Source organism: Drosophila teissieri, chromosome X (assembly GCF_016746235.2).
Source record: "Drosophila teissieri strain GT53w chromosome X, Prin_Dtei_1.1, whole genome shotgun sequence".
NCBI classification, from domain to species: Eukaryota; Metazoa; Arthropoda; class Insecta; order Diptera; family Drosophilidae; genus Drosophila; species Drosophila teissieri.
This window is the reverse complement of record NC_053034.1, coordinates 11785176-11801512: the sequence shown is the minus strand read 5'-3', so window position 1 is coordinate 11801512 and position 16337 is coordinate 11785176. Positions and strand designations below refer to the sequence as shown.

Below are 16337 nucleotides of genomic sequence, written 5' to 3'. Positions count from 1 at the left end.
ATGCCTATGATATATAAGACCCGAAACGTCTTGGATTGTCAGAAGACTAAGGAAATTTCAAGGTGGGTACACTTAAACCTTGAAATAAAGTCGATCTACCAGAATAAAGCATATTTTTAAAGAAATGGCTAAAATCGTTTAACTAGTAAGCTACCAATAGCCAAATATTTGATTCAATACAGTACAAATTAAAAAAGTTCATCGAATGCGGAATACAGATTAGTTGAAGGTAAGTTGAGAGAGCTGTTGTATAGAATCTTGGGCATCCAAATTGATTAGGAAATCAAAAATCTCTAAAACTGGTTGACATTGCTTGGAATATACATTTCCTAGTGGCGATGTCATGCAGTAAAGCTTTAAGTACGCTATCTTGTTAAATATGTCCAATTTAAATAATATGTCCAAAAAAATATGAATATTGAGTCCTTGGTTTAATTTATTTAAGAGTTTGTGTTTCTTCTGACGGGGTACAGCGCATGAATGTTACGGAGCCTTAAGACTAGACACTACGGCTAACGATGCTCGAGGAGATCTGGTTCCGAGGCGGGTGCTAGACCCTGTCCAGAGCTTCTACCATGACGATGCTGTTGCCGCGGATAACCTGGCAGAGGGGGAAAAACTAATGAGTCGGGTCCTTTAATCAGAGGTGGATTGCTGTGCATCTTACCACCATGCCGATGTTGTTCTTCGTGTTGTCCTTGCACTCCTCCACCGTGTCGTCCAGGACCACATTCATGAAGGGATCGAATCCTCGCAAAATGCCGGTCACCGCGCGTCCGCCGTTCAGTTTCAGCATCATGCGCTTGTCCATGTATCTGGAATTATTATTGTTATTCGCATTAATGGAGAGCTATCATTTTTAACCTTGGGTTCACTTACTTTTTCAGCTCTGGGGGATGGGCCTTCGACATTTTGGTGGTTTAATTTGCTAAAAACGCGAAAATTAAGTAAAAATGCGGACCGCAAGGTAGAGATGTCACTATTAAGTGGAGCGATACTATCGATTTTGCCACGCTTCCAACTGGCCACACTTTTCGGGCGGGAAAAAAAATTTCCCACCAAATTTGATGTTGTTAACATGCTCACGAAAATGTATTGTTAGAAATTACATATTGCATACATATTAGATATTAGTATTACATATTGACCCCTTTAAAATCCCAATAGAAAGTCATATATACAACAAAGGAAATAGTTAACTGACAAATAGTAGGCAATAATCAATTATTTCTTTATACAGGCGGCGCATTGGCATCAACGACTTCTTTATTTTAAGATACACATTTTATTAACGAGAGTATAAATAAAATAGAAAATATAGTGGGTAATTAGTTTATCTAACCAATTCAGGTTTCTGGTACCATTTCTCTAATAAAATGTTGCAATTTTACATTAATGATAGGCCTGTCTAATTTGGGCAGTGCGAACGTACCGTATCGACGCATTTGATATTGGGACTTGAAGCGGCTGTGTGAAAAAGGTATTTGTAGTTGGCGCAGATCTGCACTGCAGTGTGACCCTATCTACAGGCATTTCGCAGTCGCACCGGGTCACACTCGCCCAGGCACCCGTATAAAATCCCCGCCCCCCTGATCGACGAGAGTATTTCCAAAAAAACGCGAGGAAAAGTCTGATGCGCGTTGAAATCGGAGCGCAAATCGTGCACTTATTTTTTTTACACACCGCGCGCAGTGTTTACGACTGAAAAGTGAGACAAAAACACCTTGGCACCGAAAAGAATGTGATATTGTGATATATTCGCTAATTCGCTGACAACACTATTTCATATTGAATGCGTTTGAATTTCGAGTGCAGCGTGTGTTTACTTAACGATTTTCTGTGTTTGTTTGCCCAACTTACGGAGGTGAAATTGAACATTTCTGATTTTCCATTTTCCACCGCCGCCGAAAGAGAGGAAAAGTGAAAAGTGCTATTCGACGAAGCGAAACCAGCGATTCGGAACGCCAACTCAAAAGAAAAACAACATATCCTAAGATATGTGTACATAGCACATAAATTGCAGATTGAGGCCAAGACAAGAGAACCTGAAATCAACGCCGATTCTTGACGAGAGAGATCATGGAGATCACGGACAGGAGTCGGAGTAGCAGAAGTGGTACTACCAGTACTCCAGCTGGCAACCAGTTCGTCAGGCACTGTGGCCTACTGACGACCGCCATCCTGCTGCAGGCGCTGGTGGCCACGAGTTGGGCCATCGAGGAGACGTCGCCGCCGGCCGCCCTTCCCAAGGTACCGCCACCGCCCACCGTGAAGCTTAACAAGTGCTGCTCTTCGGGAGAGTATCTGAATGAAGGCACCTGCATCGCCGGCAGTGAAGCTTTGTGGCTGCCCCTGGTGTACTTGGTGCAGAAGCATCAATTCTTCGAGCCCCATGGCGGCAGTCCGCGATTCCTAAAGTTCCTGCCCAAAACGATACCCTCCTGCCGCCAGGACCAGACCAAGGAGACCTTCCGCAGTCGGGCAGCGAATGTGATGCTCTTTCCCAATGGCACGCTCTATGTGCGGGAACGCGCACTTATGGTCCAGCCGGCGGACTACTGCGTCGACTGGGATGTGGCCGTCGTCTGCGTAAACGGGCCGCCCGCCAACGCTCTCGAGGATCCCGATCACGCAGCCAATCCCCTAGTGCAGCAGGAGCCGCCAAAGGCCAGCCTGCGACTGAGCAAGTGCTGCGGCAAGTGGGGCAGCTATAACACGCAGATCCAGAACTGCGATCTGCAGCCCAAGCATCAGGCAGCCGTCGATGGACAACTCCGACTCGCGCCCCAGCTGCCCGAGGGCAGCTATCAGACCAGCTACGGCCTGCCCGACTGCGTCCAGCCCGGTGGCTACTCCATCGCCGGGGATTGGCAGGATGCCAAGCTGGATCGTGGCACGGCCATGCTCCAGCTGCCGCACAAGAACCTCAGCGCTGGGCAGTACTGCCTGGAGCACACGCAGCGCGAGGGCGAGGTGAAGATCATAGCCTGCCAGCATTTGTTTAGGTCCGCGGCCGAGGCGGGCATCCAGGCGGGACCCAGTGGAGGCGCCATCGAGCAGGCCAATGGCCAGAATCTGCAGAAGGCTGTCCTGACTGGAGGCATACTGGTGTCCATTGTCTTCCTGTTCGCCACTTTGGTGGCCGGCTTCCTGCTGCCCGCTGTGCATCATGCGCTCCATTGGCGCTGCCAAATCTGCTATGTCACCTGCCTGCTATTCGGCAAAATACTGCTGGCCGTCGAGGAGCTGAGCTCCAGCCTGCAGCCGGGCAGCGCCGCCTGCCACACGCTGGCCATCACCATGCAGTTCTTCTTTCTGGCCGCCTTCTTTTGGCTGAACACCATGTGCTTCAACATCTGGTGGACGTTCCGGGACTTTCGGCCCAGTTCGCTGGAACGCAATCAGGAGGCGCTGCGTCGCTATCTCTACTCCCTGTACGCCTGGGGTGGTCCGCTGCTCATCACCTTCGTGGCCGCTTGCGTGGATCAGCTGCCGGAGACGACGCTACTGCGTCCGGGATTCGGGCAGCTCTACTGCTGGTTCGACAATCGCAACCTCTCGATCTTCGCCTACTTCTACGGACCCATTGGCCTGCTGCTGTGCGCCAATATAGCGCTCTTCGTGTCCACCACCCATCAGTTGACCTGCGGCCTGTGGAAGCGGGACGACGTCAAGTCCTCCTCGGAGAAGTCCGCCCTGGGTCGCGTCTGCCTGAAGCTGGTGGTCGTAATGGGCGTCACCTGGATAGCGGACATTCTGTCCTGGCTGGTGGGTGGACCCCATGGCGTATGGTTCTTCACCGACCTGATCAACGCCCTGCAAGGCGTCTTCATCTTCATCGTGGTTGGCTGCCAGCCGCAGGTGTGGACCGCCTGCCGCCGGATCTTCTGTCCGCGCTTGCGTCACGACATCACCAACACGACCAACGGTGTCCAGCACTCCAGTAGCTCGCAGGGCTTGCCCTCGTTGGCCGCCGGCACGGAGATCACCCAGAACACCACCACAACCACCACTACCACCACCACCACCCACATGCCCAGCAGTCCGGCGGCGGACAGTGGACTGGAGGATGAGGTACCCGAGAAGGCTCCCATTGCCCCCGCTGCACCCATCATCAAAATGGAGACCGTTTGCTAAGCGTAAGTTGAACACCCGATAGCCAGTGAAGTGTGATTGTAAAGAGATAGCTCTGTCTGTTTGCCCGGCAAACAAAGCGCCTGCTGTTCCCACTCCCAGCGCAGTTTGCCAGTTTGCCAGTTTGACAGTTTACCAAGTGGCTTACCAAACGCGGCTTTAAGCACACACTCGCTGATAGACTTATCGGCCTTAATGGGCTTTAGGGCCAGGCCAGCCGGGAATGCAAAGTATCTCAATGAGCTGGCTGTTGCTTGCTCGCCGGTTACGCCATGCATCGCAGCAGGTTCGATGCCATTAAGTACACGTACAGGTGGGGCCACTTCAATATCACTAAGCAGCTTTACTTCCAATGGGCTTCAATCAGAGGGAGCTGATGCAGGAGAGGGTGGCGCAGGTTCCCTACATCACAAACATTGTTTGGGGTTGTTAGCCTGCTTCTCAGCCTGCTTGACACCAAAAGAATACGCAGAACCTACATATGTTTCTTATTAATTAAGTTTTGGTCTTTCACAAAAGTCTTTTCGTGCGTCTTAAATTGACCCGAAAATGAATCACAAGCCGTGTAAATTGGATGGATCAACACATTAGCTGGATTTTCCGGTATATAACCAAAAATGTAATGTGATTATCACACACGAGTATATGTGCCAGGGCAGAAGATAGTGTGATAATTGCTCTGTCTGTGCATTTAACCCAAATACCAATGATGTATGTACGAAATGTGGAAACAAATAGGAAACTCCGGATTTGTCATGGAAATAGTATGTAGTGTGTTTGCGCTGACAACTTTCGAGAACCAACCACCATATGAGGCCAGAAATGAAGAGGAAAAACTAGTTTGGTTGTCGAGGGTTTCTAGGGGGGAAAATGCGGCGAACTTTTCAATTGAAAACCTTTGGCGTTTCATTTCAGTATGGTATGTCCCCTTGTGGATCATGTCCTTTGGAAAATACCCTTCTCTATAGGACACCATTCACCCCCCATGTGTATTGCGCACTATACGCTATCCAGATGAAATTTTAGGGTTTGAGATTTCCTTGCCGGCTACCTGGAGCGTTTTTCCAACCAGGCGCCGTTTCCTTTTATGGTTTTATGGGGGAATTCACGTAGGGTGATGAGAATCCCACGATGGTCAGTTCTATATTCCATTTGCATGACGGAAACTGCTTTACAACATGCGCCAAGTTTACGATTTCGCGTGCAACACTTGAGTTCGAGAATGGCCATAAAGATGAAAATGTTGCCGCTGTGCCGTTATGTTTTTCATCGGAAAACTCTGACGCCGGGTCAGGCGGCCGGCCGAATTTCGATTTTCGAATTTCCTGTCGATTTCCACATTTTCAGATTTTCACATTTCCACATGGCCATAAAGTAATCAGCGCAACCCTTGACACACACGCAAGCGGAGATAATGGAAAACCGGCATCGCGCATTCGAATCGTATTTGGGTTTCTGGCATCCGTATCTGCTGGATCCAAAATGTGTGTGCTGAACCCGAACCTGAAAAATCGAGGGAAAATCGAGTTTAAATTGGACTCACCGGCACCGGCACCGGCAACGGCGACGACGACATCGACATCATCGTTGTCGATGGTGATAAGCACACACACCATCGTCTTGTTTGGGTTTCGGCTTATTTACTTGTTACTTTGTTAGTTTGGTCGCCTCAAGTGGTTTTGACACATCCCCAGATCCCAAAATCCCAAATGATCCAACGCCAACTACAGACAGGTCTCGAACTCGGCACAATCTGCTATTTGAAAAGAAGAAACCTTAGCCCAGAGCTCATAAAGTTTTCAAAAGTACGAGTATAGTTCCGTTTTGGTCTGCCTTTTTACCCATCTTGAAATCGAGCATTAACCTGGTTGCTTAATATTCCTAGGAAGAGATAAGGATTTAACAATTAAAATTTTTATTTTTATGGCTTGCATTGCATGTTGATAGTAACATTAATTTGGGAAGCTAAGAAAATGAATTCTGTTTTTTTATATTAATAACCAATGTCTGCTTTGTATGGGCTATATTTGTGTTATTTGAGCCCAAAAATATTGGTTTAGAAAATGTGTAATTACTTCAGTTTGTAACATTTGTGAGTGTGACAGCTGGTGGTGGTAGCACTTATTGTTGTACGACTGTAATTCTTTGCCCTCGCGTTTCATTGTTTGTTACTTTTTACTTATTACTTTTATTTTGGGCCCTGATCGCGTCATACTTTTTGGGATCCGTGTCTGTCCGGGCAAACAGATGTGCTGTCTGCTGTACGATTGTACATACCTACATACCTACATATGTACAATATGTAGGTCCGAGTTCGAATCAGAGGTTTTGCCCAAACGAAAGAGAAAACAAAACAAACACTGGGTTTTTGGCCCTTGGGCCCATTCCATGGGATTGCGCAACCGAGTTAAATGGCCTGCCTGCCGCCTGGCCCCTGAAAAGCTGAAATCCGAAAACAGAAAACTGAAATCAGAAATCTGAAATCTGAAAATGTGGCTGGCACACGCAATAATCGGACAGAAAGGGGCATTCAGTCGCCTTAAAACTATGACCTGCATGTTGCCAGTGTGTGTGTGTGTCGCAACTGCAAACTCAGCAAACTGCAACTGCAACCCGAAATGCAACTGCATCTGCATCTGCGACTGCAACTGCAGCTGCCGTGCCATTTGTGTTCATCTGCATAATCCCAGAGCAGCGTATCCACGTCACGCTCATCATCCAACAACGCGACGGTGCAAAAATGCTGCGAAATTGGAGTGGCGGGAGTGGAGTGGAGTGGAGTGCGTTCCTCGTTTGTCAACTGAAATGGCACACAAATGGATGCTGCACAATGCAATGGAGGGGAGATTCACTAGAATCGATCTAGCAATGCGTTTTCAGCTATCCTGGGATCACAGGGGATCATCAGTGTAGAAAAAGGCAAACTCCATGGGCTAAAACCAGTTGGGAAATAAAGCGCCATAGAATATTTTATACAATTATTAAGGAGTATAAGAAGTATAGTACCTGAAAATAGGGCTACCAAATTGAAGAGGAAAATACTTTTTCTTTGGATATGATTGTGTGCCAAAAGTTGAAAAACGAAAGTTTCCCTACAATTACTTTTGGCATCACCCAAAAACACTTTCTTTCATTAGCAATTTCTGTGATTATCTTGTTTGGCAACCAAGCGAGTAATCAACATAATCACACAGCGTTAAACTATTCAGCTATTTCCAGCTTGTTATGAGAACTAAAAGCTTGGACACGCTTGAGTTCCACTTTTTATCTCCATCAACATTTAATAATTAAGTGATTTCGCTTATGGTTCTATTATTAATTTACATTACTTGTTTGACACGACTAAACACGAAATGCTTACTAATTTTATAAACTGCCTGTGACCATGTTCGTTGGAATGCCGATTAACTAATAGTTGTAGTTGCATAAATGTAGATTGCTTTCGCTTTGTTGTTGCTGAACGTGACCTGTACTTCCCCTGCAACTGAAGTAAAATGCCCCATGAGCTATCTAGTCGAAACATGGTTGAGTTTTCATATCTGGGTCAGCTTTTATCCGCCCAGTTCCCTGACATTTTCAAGTTTTCAACACTTGGCAGCGTAACGAATTCCTTCCTGTTGACTCTGCCACACAAATTGGCATCAATTTCGCAGTAAGAATACTAAATGTTCAACTCCAGACGCAATCGCAATCGCAGTGGCAATCGCTGTGGCACACGCACACATGCTCTGCGTTAATTTGAGTTTAGCGGCAATTTTTAATTTGAACGTTCTGCAGTTTCTCAACTTATAATTGCACTGTGGCCCATTTACATTTTACGCAGGGCATAATTTTTTTTTTAATTTGTGCCTGCAGCGTCGCTCGACATCTGATTCCTCGTTGGAGGCCGAAGGAAGCAAAGTGGGGCATTGTTGTCATGCATCCACAGTAGCGGTTAATGCAATAGCTCTGAATTAAAATAGTTTTTGGATGGTTCTTGGATGGCAAGATGTTTTTTCAGTTCTCATTAGCATAACATTGGCATTTGTACATGAATTTCATTGGCAAATAATAAGTATTTCATCTGCCAGCAGTTCACACCTCAAATCATATCGCAAGTGCCACCTTTTCGCAAGAATTTGAAAACACAACAAATCTCAGAATTCCTGATTACGCTTTGCCTGGAAATCTAAACAGATCATGAGTAATCCGCAGATGTTTCCGCTGAGATAGATGAATAGAACACAGTTTCTTCTAAGGAAAGTTATAAAAGTAGTCTTATTAATTTACTTTTCGATATAACTACTTTTGTAAAATCGAATTCATTTTGGTTATTAGCTTTTAACAGCAGAGTTACAATAGCGAAGTTAATTAAGATTGGAACTGAAAGAACTAAAGCCGTTTCCAACACTGCTTCTAAGTGCTAATATCTTGAGTGCACTGTACCCACATGCGCACGCATATCATATGAAAATTTGTACTTATTGTGCCCCTTTTCTGTCTTACTTTTTTGCAGACAACTGAGACGACGAGCGACAATGCGAAAGTCAGGCCCGGATACAAAAGTCCAGACCTCGAACGAGCGAAATAATGGCAATGGGCAGCTCAGAAATGAGAAAGAAAGAAAGAATGGAAAAAACACGAAAAAAAGCTGCCAAAGCTGGAGTTTCGAGACGAGCGGCACACACTTGCGCAATCGCAGCAACAAAACCAAGCTGACCAGCTAATTGTGCGAGTGTCCGAGCGAATGAGTGTGTTTATGTGTGTGTGTAAGCGACTTGCGCGTGATTTTGAAATCGGCCAACAACCGCTGAGGAGCAAAATGTACTCGGTACGCCAGTATTCAACTTCAATTTCAGCCAGCACAAAAGAAACGTATTATTTTATTCATCATCATCATCATCATAATCGTATCGCATCGCATTGTATCGCATCGCATCGCAGAATAACGGTTAAGCAGTTCGGGTCACATTAACACGTTCTAATTGGACACTCCGGTCAGTGTTGCGAAATGGAATGTGCAGCAAACGAAACTGGAATTTTAGCCTAGACAAAACAAAGCAGCGCTTTTGTTGCTCTTTCTTTCAAGCACTTTTAGCCAACAGAAACAAAAACAACAGGGCTGTGGGCTGTGCGCTGTATGTGTGTGTGCATCTGTGTGTGGCAACCACAAGGAATTTTGTGTTGAGGCACTTTTGTTGTTTAGTTTAGATCGCGTTGCTCTGCTTTTTTCCTGTTTTCTGTTTTCTGACTCAAATCTCAAGTGTGAGAAAAACAGCAGGCACCCCACACACACGCACACACACATACGCGCGTGCACATATCGGATGTTTAACATTTAAATTAGCTGCTTCTGATTTGTATTTCTCGATTGACACTGCTTGCATCCAGTTCTTTAAATCTGTGCATGTATGTGTGTGTGTGTGTGTGTATTCGTGTCTTTGACGTTTTTATTGCCTAATCACTTTTTTTATTTGCACTTCACTACTGCAATGCTGGAAGAAAAACGCTGACTGGAACTATTTTTATGTTTGCCCCATAATGTTTTTCGACCGAAAAATTGTTGTATATTTTGTTTTTAGTTTTAGTGTAAACAATTGAAATTTATTTACTCGAAGGCATAAACAAAATCGTTATGCACACACTCTGATAGGCGGAAACAATCAAATTGATCATCGAAAGTTCAACGATACGTATCGATCAAGGTTAAATGGTAAAAATGAAAGCGCGCTAAATTAAACAATGATAAAGCAGCATACGCACGCACACACACACGCACATGCACTTGACTTGCACAAGACATTCAGGCAAGCAGTGCAGTTGTCCTGCATCCTGTTGTTGGGCGCCAAATTTGAAATGTATTCCCCCCCTTTATCGCAAAACGTATTTTTAAGTATTTTAGCTCTTGAAAACGCAGAAACTACAATGCAGTACAATTATTATTTCTCATTATATTTATTTAATTTTTTTTTGTAATTAACTAATATTAATTTATTGCTCAAGTTATGATGGCACGTTCAACGTGCCTAAGTGACAATTGTATTATGTAGTAGAACTTCCAAAGTGTTCAGGCCAAAAGTAATTCTCCCCGAACTAAAGAGCGATCATACTAAGATGCTGGTACGAGTCGTTTGTTTATATATATATATTTACATATTTGTACATATTCAATACTGCGTATTTTATATGTAGCTTACATATATAGTTTTCTTGATCTAAGCAACGAATCGAATATGAAATTATCGAATGACTGAGACAAAGGCAGCGAATACTTTACACCAACATAGATTTTACATTTTGATACTAACTATTACCTATTGACCATTGTATATAAACGTAATTTGTACACACCCTATTGGCTAAGCGATTGATATAAAATATATACACTTAAATGTGCATAAACAACGATTGTTAACTCGAATCCCTGTAACGCCACAACGAATAGCCACTAAGTATTAGTCCTTTCATATACATATGTACACACCCATAGAAGCTAGGAATCTACGAAAAACGAAACTATTGTTAGCTAAATCTGAACCTTTAACTAAATCACTAATGCGATCGAACAAGTCTGCAAGGCAAGGCAAAATGCCCACTTAGTCAGCTGCTCCACGCCCTCAAAAGGCAATTTCGAACGATTTCCCTCGAGAGGAAGAGTGAGTATTTTAACGATAATTATCATATAATGTATGGCATTCGTAAGGAATATATCAATAAATCGCTTTTGGAGGCGTCCGCATGCCCGCCCCTCCATCCATCCATTGCCTCGCCTCTGTTTGCTATTAATTTATGGCGCAGAGCGGGAACAGTTTATAGATAAACATGCGGAACAAAATTGTCTGAAATGGCAATTAAATGAAACCGAAACTGAAACTTGGCATAAATGTGCAGCTATACAGAATAGATATACATATACACAAGATACCCCGATATTCACAACAACAATGCACCCGCAATAGTATACACAATACACGAATAACGAATAACGATGGCAGCAAATGGGAACTGCCATTGAGCAAACCACCACAGAACTATTTATATTTACATTGTACCGTACAATAAAGCTTTTTGGCAAATATCAATGAAACCGAACAAACAAAGAACCAGCTAATAGCGAATGTCTTTCAATTGGTGGCCAACGGTGGCATCATGGGTGCTCCTGCGGAATGGCATTGTGGTAAAGGTGACCCACTTCGGCTGCCACTGGGATGCCTCCAAGTGGATTAAACCTTTGTCGTCGTGGGACTGGAACCACAATCTTCTATCGCCGCCTCCAGCAGTTTGTCCACTTATCCCCTTTTGTATGCAAATTAGCCGGCACAGTGGGTCTCACAGTTTCATTTAGTGGGCATAATTAATGCTTCAGGACCTCGTTCTTCAGTGGCGTACTTTTACTCCGATCTGCTTAGGTGCAAGAAAAGCATGATTGCGACCCATTTTAATTACTCCACCTTATTGCAATGTCTTCGGTGCTAATAATTTGTATAAGAAAGAATCATTTTGATTCCATGGTGTTCAGGTGTGGCTTATATTTACAGTTTGTGGTGCAATCAACCTTTAAGGCAATGTTAAAAGAGAGGAAAAACCGGTTAAATATTTCAAATACGCAAGCGTATTCAATTCAATAACACCGTCATCACGTCTGCAAATAGCTAAATAAATAAACGAAGTGTGATGCGAAAAAATCGTTGAGCTTGCATATTGGCTATGTTACTGACCCAAAATTGTGCTTAAGTCGATTGCCAGCGGAATGAATCAGCACGGCTGAATGCTTGGGAAAATTTTTCATTTCGAAACTGAAATTAGATTTAAATGGAACATCTAAAGAAAACACACTAAAGTAATGCCTAATAGTTTTTTGTGCTGAATTCTTTGATTTTAATTTGTTGATGTAAGTAAAACAACACTTGCATAAAGCTTTTGAAATAATATAATTATATATTTGTTTTTAATTATTTAATATAAAAATGGATGAGAGATATGATGAACACATACCTTATCACTTTTGAAAATCAAATATCCCGCCAAAAGTGTTGTAAAGTGTCACATTACAAGGCCACATCTATCGGTGTCACCAACCGATCGTAGCGGATACATACTCCCCTGCAAATGCAGTCATGTCAATTCGTTGTGGTATTCTGTGATCAATACGCTACGGTCATACTTCGAGTGGAAAGATAACACATCGATAACCGATACGCATCCAAGAACGATAGGTTCCGAAAAATACCGCCTCGTAACATCGAAAGTTTTGTTGATAATTTATGAAGTTATATTAAATTAAAAATATAGATTATTTTCGTATTATTATAAAATATATAAAAAAGGAATGGACCTGGACCTATCGCGAGCTGATATGTTGGAACAGCTCAAAAATGTGACTAGTTTATGTGAATTGGACTAGATCACTTATTTTAAATATTTTTGATCAATTTTCAGAGGCAAATATTTCTGCCCGATGTGGAGCATCTGCAGCTGGATCGTCTGGAGGAGATCTACCGCAAATTCGTGGTTCCCAGGCCAAGAAGAGAGCGCGAACCACGCGATCGCTCCAATCCAAATCCCACTTCGAAACCCAATCCTAATCCCATTCCCATTCCCATGGAAATGGAGCAGCTGACGCAGCGCATCAAGTCGGTGGCCATGGTGGGACACAAGCGGCCGCTGGCAGAGAATGCAGGCCACGATCATGCCAAGCAAATCAAGATGGACCTGCGCTGACCTTTTGTTGGGTGGCGATAACCCAAATGGGGGCCACATCGGCCTTTTAATCACAATCCAAGCCAGAACAGTAACAAACGACCAGCAAGATGCACTTGTTGCTCCAGTTGCTACTATGTATTCCACTCGTTGTGGGCGAGGTCCTGCCCCTGACCCCCGACTTGGACAACATTCAGGTGTGTTTGTCCATCGAGTTTCATTCCAATGAAGCAAATAACATGGAGTTTCTCTTTTAGATGACCATCCGACGAAGTGCCAGTCGCGGTGACAAGCTGCAGGTGTTCCACAGCATCTGGGGCGCCATTCGCTCCGACTTCGCCACCGATACGGACAAGGTGAAGGGCCTGTACAGCCAGCTGGGCATATTTGTTCGCGACGAGGAGCAGTGCAGCAGCGGCTCCACGGGCCGATCTGCCTGCGAGCTGCAGCAGGAGGTGAGACGCCACCTGAGGAGCCTCATGGCCCAGCGACTGGCCAATATGCTTAACGCCGAGGAGAGCATTCAGAATTACGGCATGTACATAGCGGCCAGTGTGGAGCCCGCCCTGGTCAGGGACATTCTGGTGCACGCCGTAGAGGACGTATACTTGCATCGGCCGCTGGACAAGTTGGTCCAGCAGCTGGAGCAGCTGTACGCGGATCGCGACGAGGTCAGCTTTCGCATGATGATCGAGGCGCAGTTGGCGCTCTTCGGGCGCTATCAATCCATGCAGGACAACAGCGAGGCGTTCCTGTTCAACGTGGCGCACGTGGTCAGCAATATCAGGAGCCATCATATGTACGCCAGCGTGGATGCGGTTCTCCAGAAGCGATTGGAGGCCATGGGCAAGCGTCTGCCACCAGTCCTTGGCCTGCTCTTCGATCCGCAGGGCTTCTGCCTGCTGAGTCGCTCCGATCGCGAGTACATCTACACCACCATAACGGACGACTGGAACTACGGGCTGAATGGCCGGCAGGTGTTCTCCTGGCAGGAGAAGAACTTCACCGATTCGGCGGGCCAGATACGCGCCTTCGTCCAGGAGCAGCACGCCACACCGGTCTTCACGCTGCGCAGCGAGCTCTTCAAGTGGTACTATTTCGTGGATCCCAGCGAGGGCAATCGCTTGGCCGCCCTGCGATCCGGCAGTCCCAGCTCCTCGACCAGCACCTGGACCATCGCCTACGTGGAGGACGCACTCATCTTCCGGCAGCGCGATCTCACGCTCTGTGCCGCCGAGAAGTTCGACGACGTGCGTCGGCTGGTGAAGATGCTGCCCGGGCAGATGCACACGCCGCCATCTGAGGCCTGCCAGTGGCTGCCGGTCGCCTGTGCTCCGCCAAAGTGAGCGGGATGGCTGCACCTTGGAACGTGCGCAGCAAATTAGTCCATACCAACATTGCCATCATGTAGAAAATGTGATTTCCGATTTATTCCTAGGCAGTCATGATAATAATAAGTACAAGTTACAAATCAGTCGAAAATGTTTATACAAATAATAAATATAAGAAAAGGGGGAAAAACAAAAGAACAAAGAACAAAAAGTCCAAATGTTACAGAATGACACATTTAAGCACGTGGTGGGAAGTTGAAGACGACATACACACTGCGATGGTCTGAACTTAGCCTAATGAGTTATTCTCTTTTTGGTTTAGCTGCTCGGCAGCTACTGCACCTCCTGCCGATGGCCCGCCTCCTGCTCCAAGTACTCCTCCTCGCTATCAGCGGGCTCCGACTCGCGGGCGGCCAGGCGATGACGGAACTGCGAGCTGGGCAGCGGTATGTTGACGCGGTGACGCGAGCGATTGACCAAGCGACCGGCCGACGGGCGATAGTACATGCTGCACTGCAGGAACTCTTCGGCATCCTCCTCGGATGCCGCCTCCATGGACTCCTCGATGGTGCGCGAGTAATCCTCGATCTCCTCGTCGTCCAGATGCGGTGCCCCATTGGCGAACGAGGCGAAGCGCATGGGATTGCGCAGGTTGCTCATCACCGCCCACTGCTTGCACTCCGGACTGTTGACGAACTTGCGCAGGTCCGTCAGCGATTTCGAGGTCTCGATGGCCGTCTGCAGTTGGTACTCCTCCTGGGTGAGCAGTCGCCTCTTTGGCGGAAAGCGCCGGCGGTACATGATCTTGGCCTGGCGCGCCCACGACATGGGAAAATAGTGGGCCACAAAGACCAGCACCATGATGAAGACCAGGGCGCTGGTGTGCCAGCTGCTGAAGTAAACCAGGACAGCGCCCATGGCCTGCAGCACCCACATGATGATGTTTTGCGAGCGAGGATTCTTGGGCGGCCCAATGCGATAGCAAACCTAAAGTATAATGGAGAAGGCATTAGCATTAAGTGGTTAGCTGATCAACAGGGCTCGAATATCAAATGGGTACGCACCAGGAATGAGATCAGTCCGGTGACCACCAGATACCACACCAATTGGTCGCGGTAGGTGAGCAGGATCAGCCGCAGATTGTCCGCCAGCTGCTTGAGCACATAGAATCCAATGGTCCAGCCGCCTATCAGCACGCCATACATCAGGGGACGGCGCGGAAAGAGTTTGGCGGCCAGATAGATGACCACCAGCAGGGAGGCGCAGATGCCAATGACAATGCCGGCCAGATAGTAGAACACACTGTTCTTGGCCAGGCGCCGGGCGCTCCAGAAGGTCAGCATGCCAACGGAGAAGAGTGCGAGACGCCACAAATCCAGCGGTATGGTGTTCAGGATGACGGTGTACGGCTGGCGGGTGGAAATGCCGATGCACTGCTGCTCGAAGGGTGAGAGCTGCAGGCGCTGGCGCTTCTGGGCGAACAGGGTGATGCTGAACAGCGATTGCTGCTCCTCGTAGTGCTGCAGCACCTCCTCCGGCGTCGTGCCGCCGTACTGGGCATAATCATCGCTCCCGATGGCCAGGATGAACTCCATCGTCTCGAACAGACTCACCATCGAGAGCCGCTTGCCCGGATAGCAGTACGTGCGCAGGGTCTTCGATCCGTAGACGTTCTCCGTCACATTTATGTAGGTGCCCGGCGTGAGGAACGCTGTATCCGAGGAAGCCGGATGCCTAGAAGTCCCCGATGTGGAAATCACTGCCACAGACAGCAGAATGAACCCTGCCCACTGCATTTTGAACGGTCGCAAGGGGGAGTCTCTTATCGGTGATTTCAGTCTGTTGTTTTCGCTATGCGCTCGACTTTTAATTGACGATTTGTTTATGTTTACTCTATTTTGAGCAATCGCATGAAAATGCAACGCCGGCTTTGGTTTATGTCCTGACTACAGCTACAAATGACGTATAGAAAATGTATCGATAAGTGTGTGGTTATCGGTGCGGTTGTGATTTCAAATTTTTAACATACCATTTAATTTTTGATTATTTATATTTAGTTGGAGAACCAGAATAACAGTTGTTTTTTGTTGTTGTTGTTACCTGCAAGAACCCCTATTAATGCAGAGTTCTAAGATTATTATCAATTTTCTGCAAGTTAATGTATCATGTTTCTGCATTTCCAGCTAAGTTCCC

The 16337-nt window shown here is 46.3% G+C and overlaps 5 protein-coding genes across 5 annotated transcripts; 3 read left to right on the top strand and 2 right to left on the bottom strand.

The window, feature by feature from the left end:
* Nucleotides 1–416: 416 nt before the first annotated feature.
* LOC122624672 (probable small nuclear ribonucleoprotein G) lies at nt 417–1020 on the bottom strand. The gene is made up of 3 exons (XM_043804342.1): nt 880–1020; nt 668–815; nt 417–601 (listed from the first exon to the last, which is right to left on the bottom strand). Exons 1-3 carry the CDS (start codon nt 909–911, stop codon nt 551–553), a joined length of 231 nt encoding a protein of 76 aa, XP_043660277.1. The 5' UTR covers nt 912–1020; the 3' UTR covers nt 417–550.
* A 590-nt stretch (nt 1021–1610) lies between these two features.
* On the top strand, nt 1611–10521 carry LOC122624385 (probable G-protein coupled receptor Mth-like 1). Its single transcript, XM_043803896.1, has 2 exons — nt 1611–4139; nt 8630–10521. The coding sequence occupies exon 1, from the start codon at nt 2080–2082 to the stop codon at nt 4135–4137; it is 2058 nt and encodes a 685-aa protein (XP_043659831.1). The 5' UTR covers nt 1611–2079; the 3' UTR covers nt 4138–4139; nt 8630–10521.
* A 1828-nt stretch (nt 10522–12349) lies between these two features.
* Nucleotides 12350–12834, top strand: LOC122623414. The gene is made up of 2 exons (XM_043802565.1): nt 12350–12490; nt 12553–12834. Exons 1-2 carry the CDS (start codon nt 12443–12445, stop codon nt 12832–12834), a joined length of 330 nt encoding a protein of 109 aa, XP_043658500.1. The 5' UTR covers nt 12350–12442.
* A 19-nt stretch (nt 12835–12853) lies between these two features.
* LOC122623413 lies at nt 12854–14287 on the top strand. Its single transcript, XM_043802563.1, has 2 exons — nt 12854–13010; nt 13071–14287. Exons 1-2 carry the CDS (start codon nt 12924–12926, stop codon nt 14157–14159), a joined length of 1176 nt encoding a protein of 391 aa, XP_043658498.1. The 5' UTR covers nt 12854–12923; the 3' UTR covers nt 14160–14287.
* Nucleotides 14288–14431: 144 nt separating this feature from the next.
* Nucleotides 14432–16078, bottom strand: LOC122623412 (nuclear envelope integral membrane protein 1). Its single transcript, XM_043802562.1, has 2 exons — nt 15209–16078; nt 14432–15131 (listed from the first exon to the last, which is right to left on the bottom strand). Exons 1-2 carry the CDS (start codon nt 15938–15940, stop codon nt 14478–14480), a joined length of 1386 nt encoding a protein of 461 aa, XP_043658497.1. The 5' UTR covers nt 15941–16078; the 3' UTR covers nt 14432–14477.
* Between the last annotated feature and the right edge of the window lie 259 nt (nt 16079–16337).

Excerpts from the sequence above, each read along its gene's own strand:
- LOC122624672 (XM_043804342.1), bottom strand. The coding sequence starts at position 911 with ATGTCGAAGGCCCATCCCCCAGAGCTGAAAAA. Across the intron at positions 816-879 it reads CATCCCCCAGAGCTGAAAAA|ATACATGGACAAGCGCATGA; the intron begins GTAAGTGAACCC and ends TAATAATTCCAG. Across the intron at positions 602-667 it reads AGAACAACATCGGCATGGTG|GTTATCCGCGGCAACAGCAT; the intron begins GTAAGATGCACA and ends CCCCTCTGCCAG.
- LOC122624385 (XM_043803896.1), top strand. The coding sequence starts at position 2,080 with ATGGAGATCACGGACAGGAGTCGGAGTAGCAGAAGTGGTACTACCAGT.
- LOC122623414 (XM_043802565.1), top strand. The coding sequence starts at position 12,443 with ATGGACCTGGACCTATCGCGAGCTGATATGTTGGAACAGCTCAAAAAT. Across the intron at positions 12,491-12,552 it reads TGTTGGAACAGCTCAAAAAT|AGGCAAATATTTCTGCCCGA; the intron begins GTGACTAGTTTA and ends ATCAATTTTCAG.
- LOC122623412 (XM_043802562.1), bottom strand. The coding sequence starts at position 15,940 with ATGCAGTGGGCAGGGTTCATTCTGCTGTCTGTGGCAGTGATTTCCACA. Across the intron at positions 15,132-15,208 it reads CCGGACTGATCTCATTCCTG|GTTTGCTATCGCATTGGGCC; the intron begins GTGCGTACCCAT and ends ATTATACTTTAG.
- LOC122623413 (XM_043802563.1), top strand. The coding sequence starts at position 12,924 with ATGCACTTGTTGCTCCAGTTGCTACTATGTATTCCACTCGTTGTGGGC. Across the intron at positions 13,011-13,070 it reads CCGACTTGGACAACATTCAG|ATGACCATCCGACGAAGTGC; the intron begins GTGTGTTTGTCC and ends TTTCTCTTTTAG.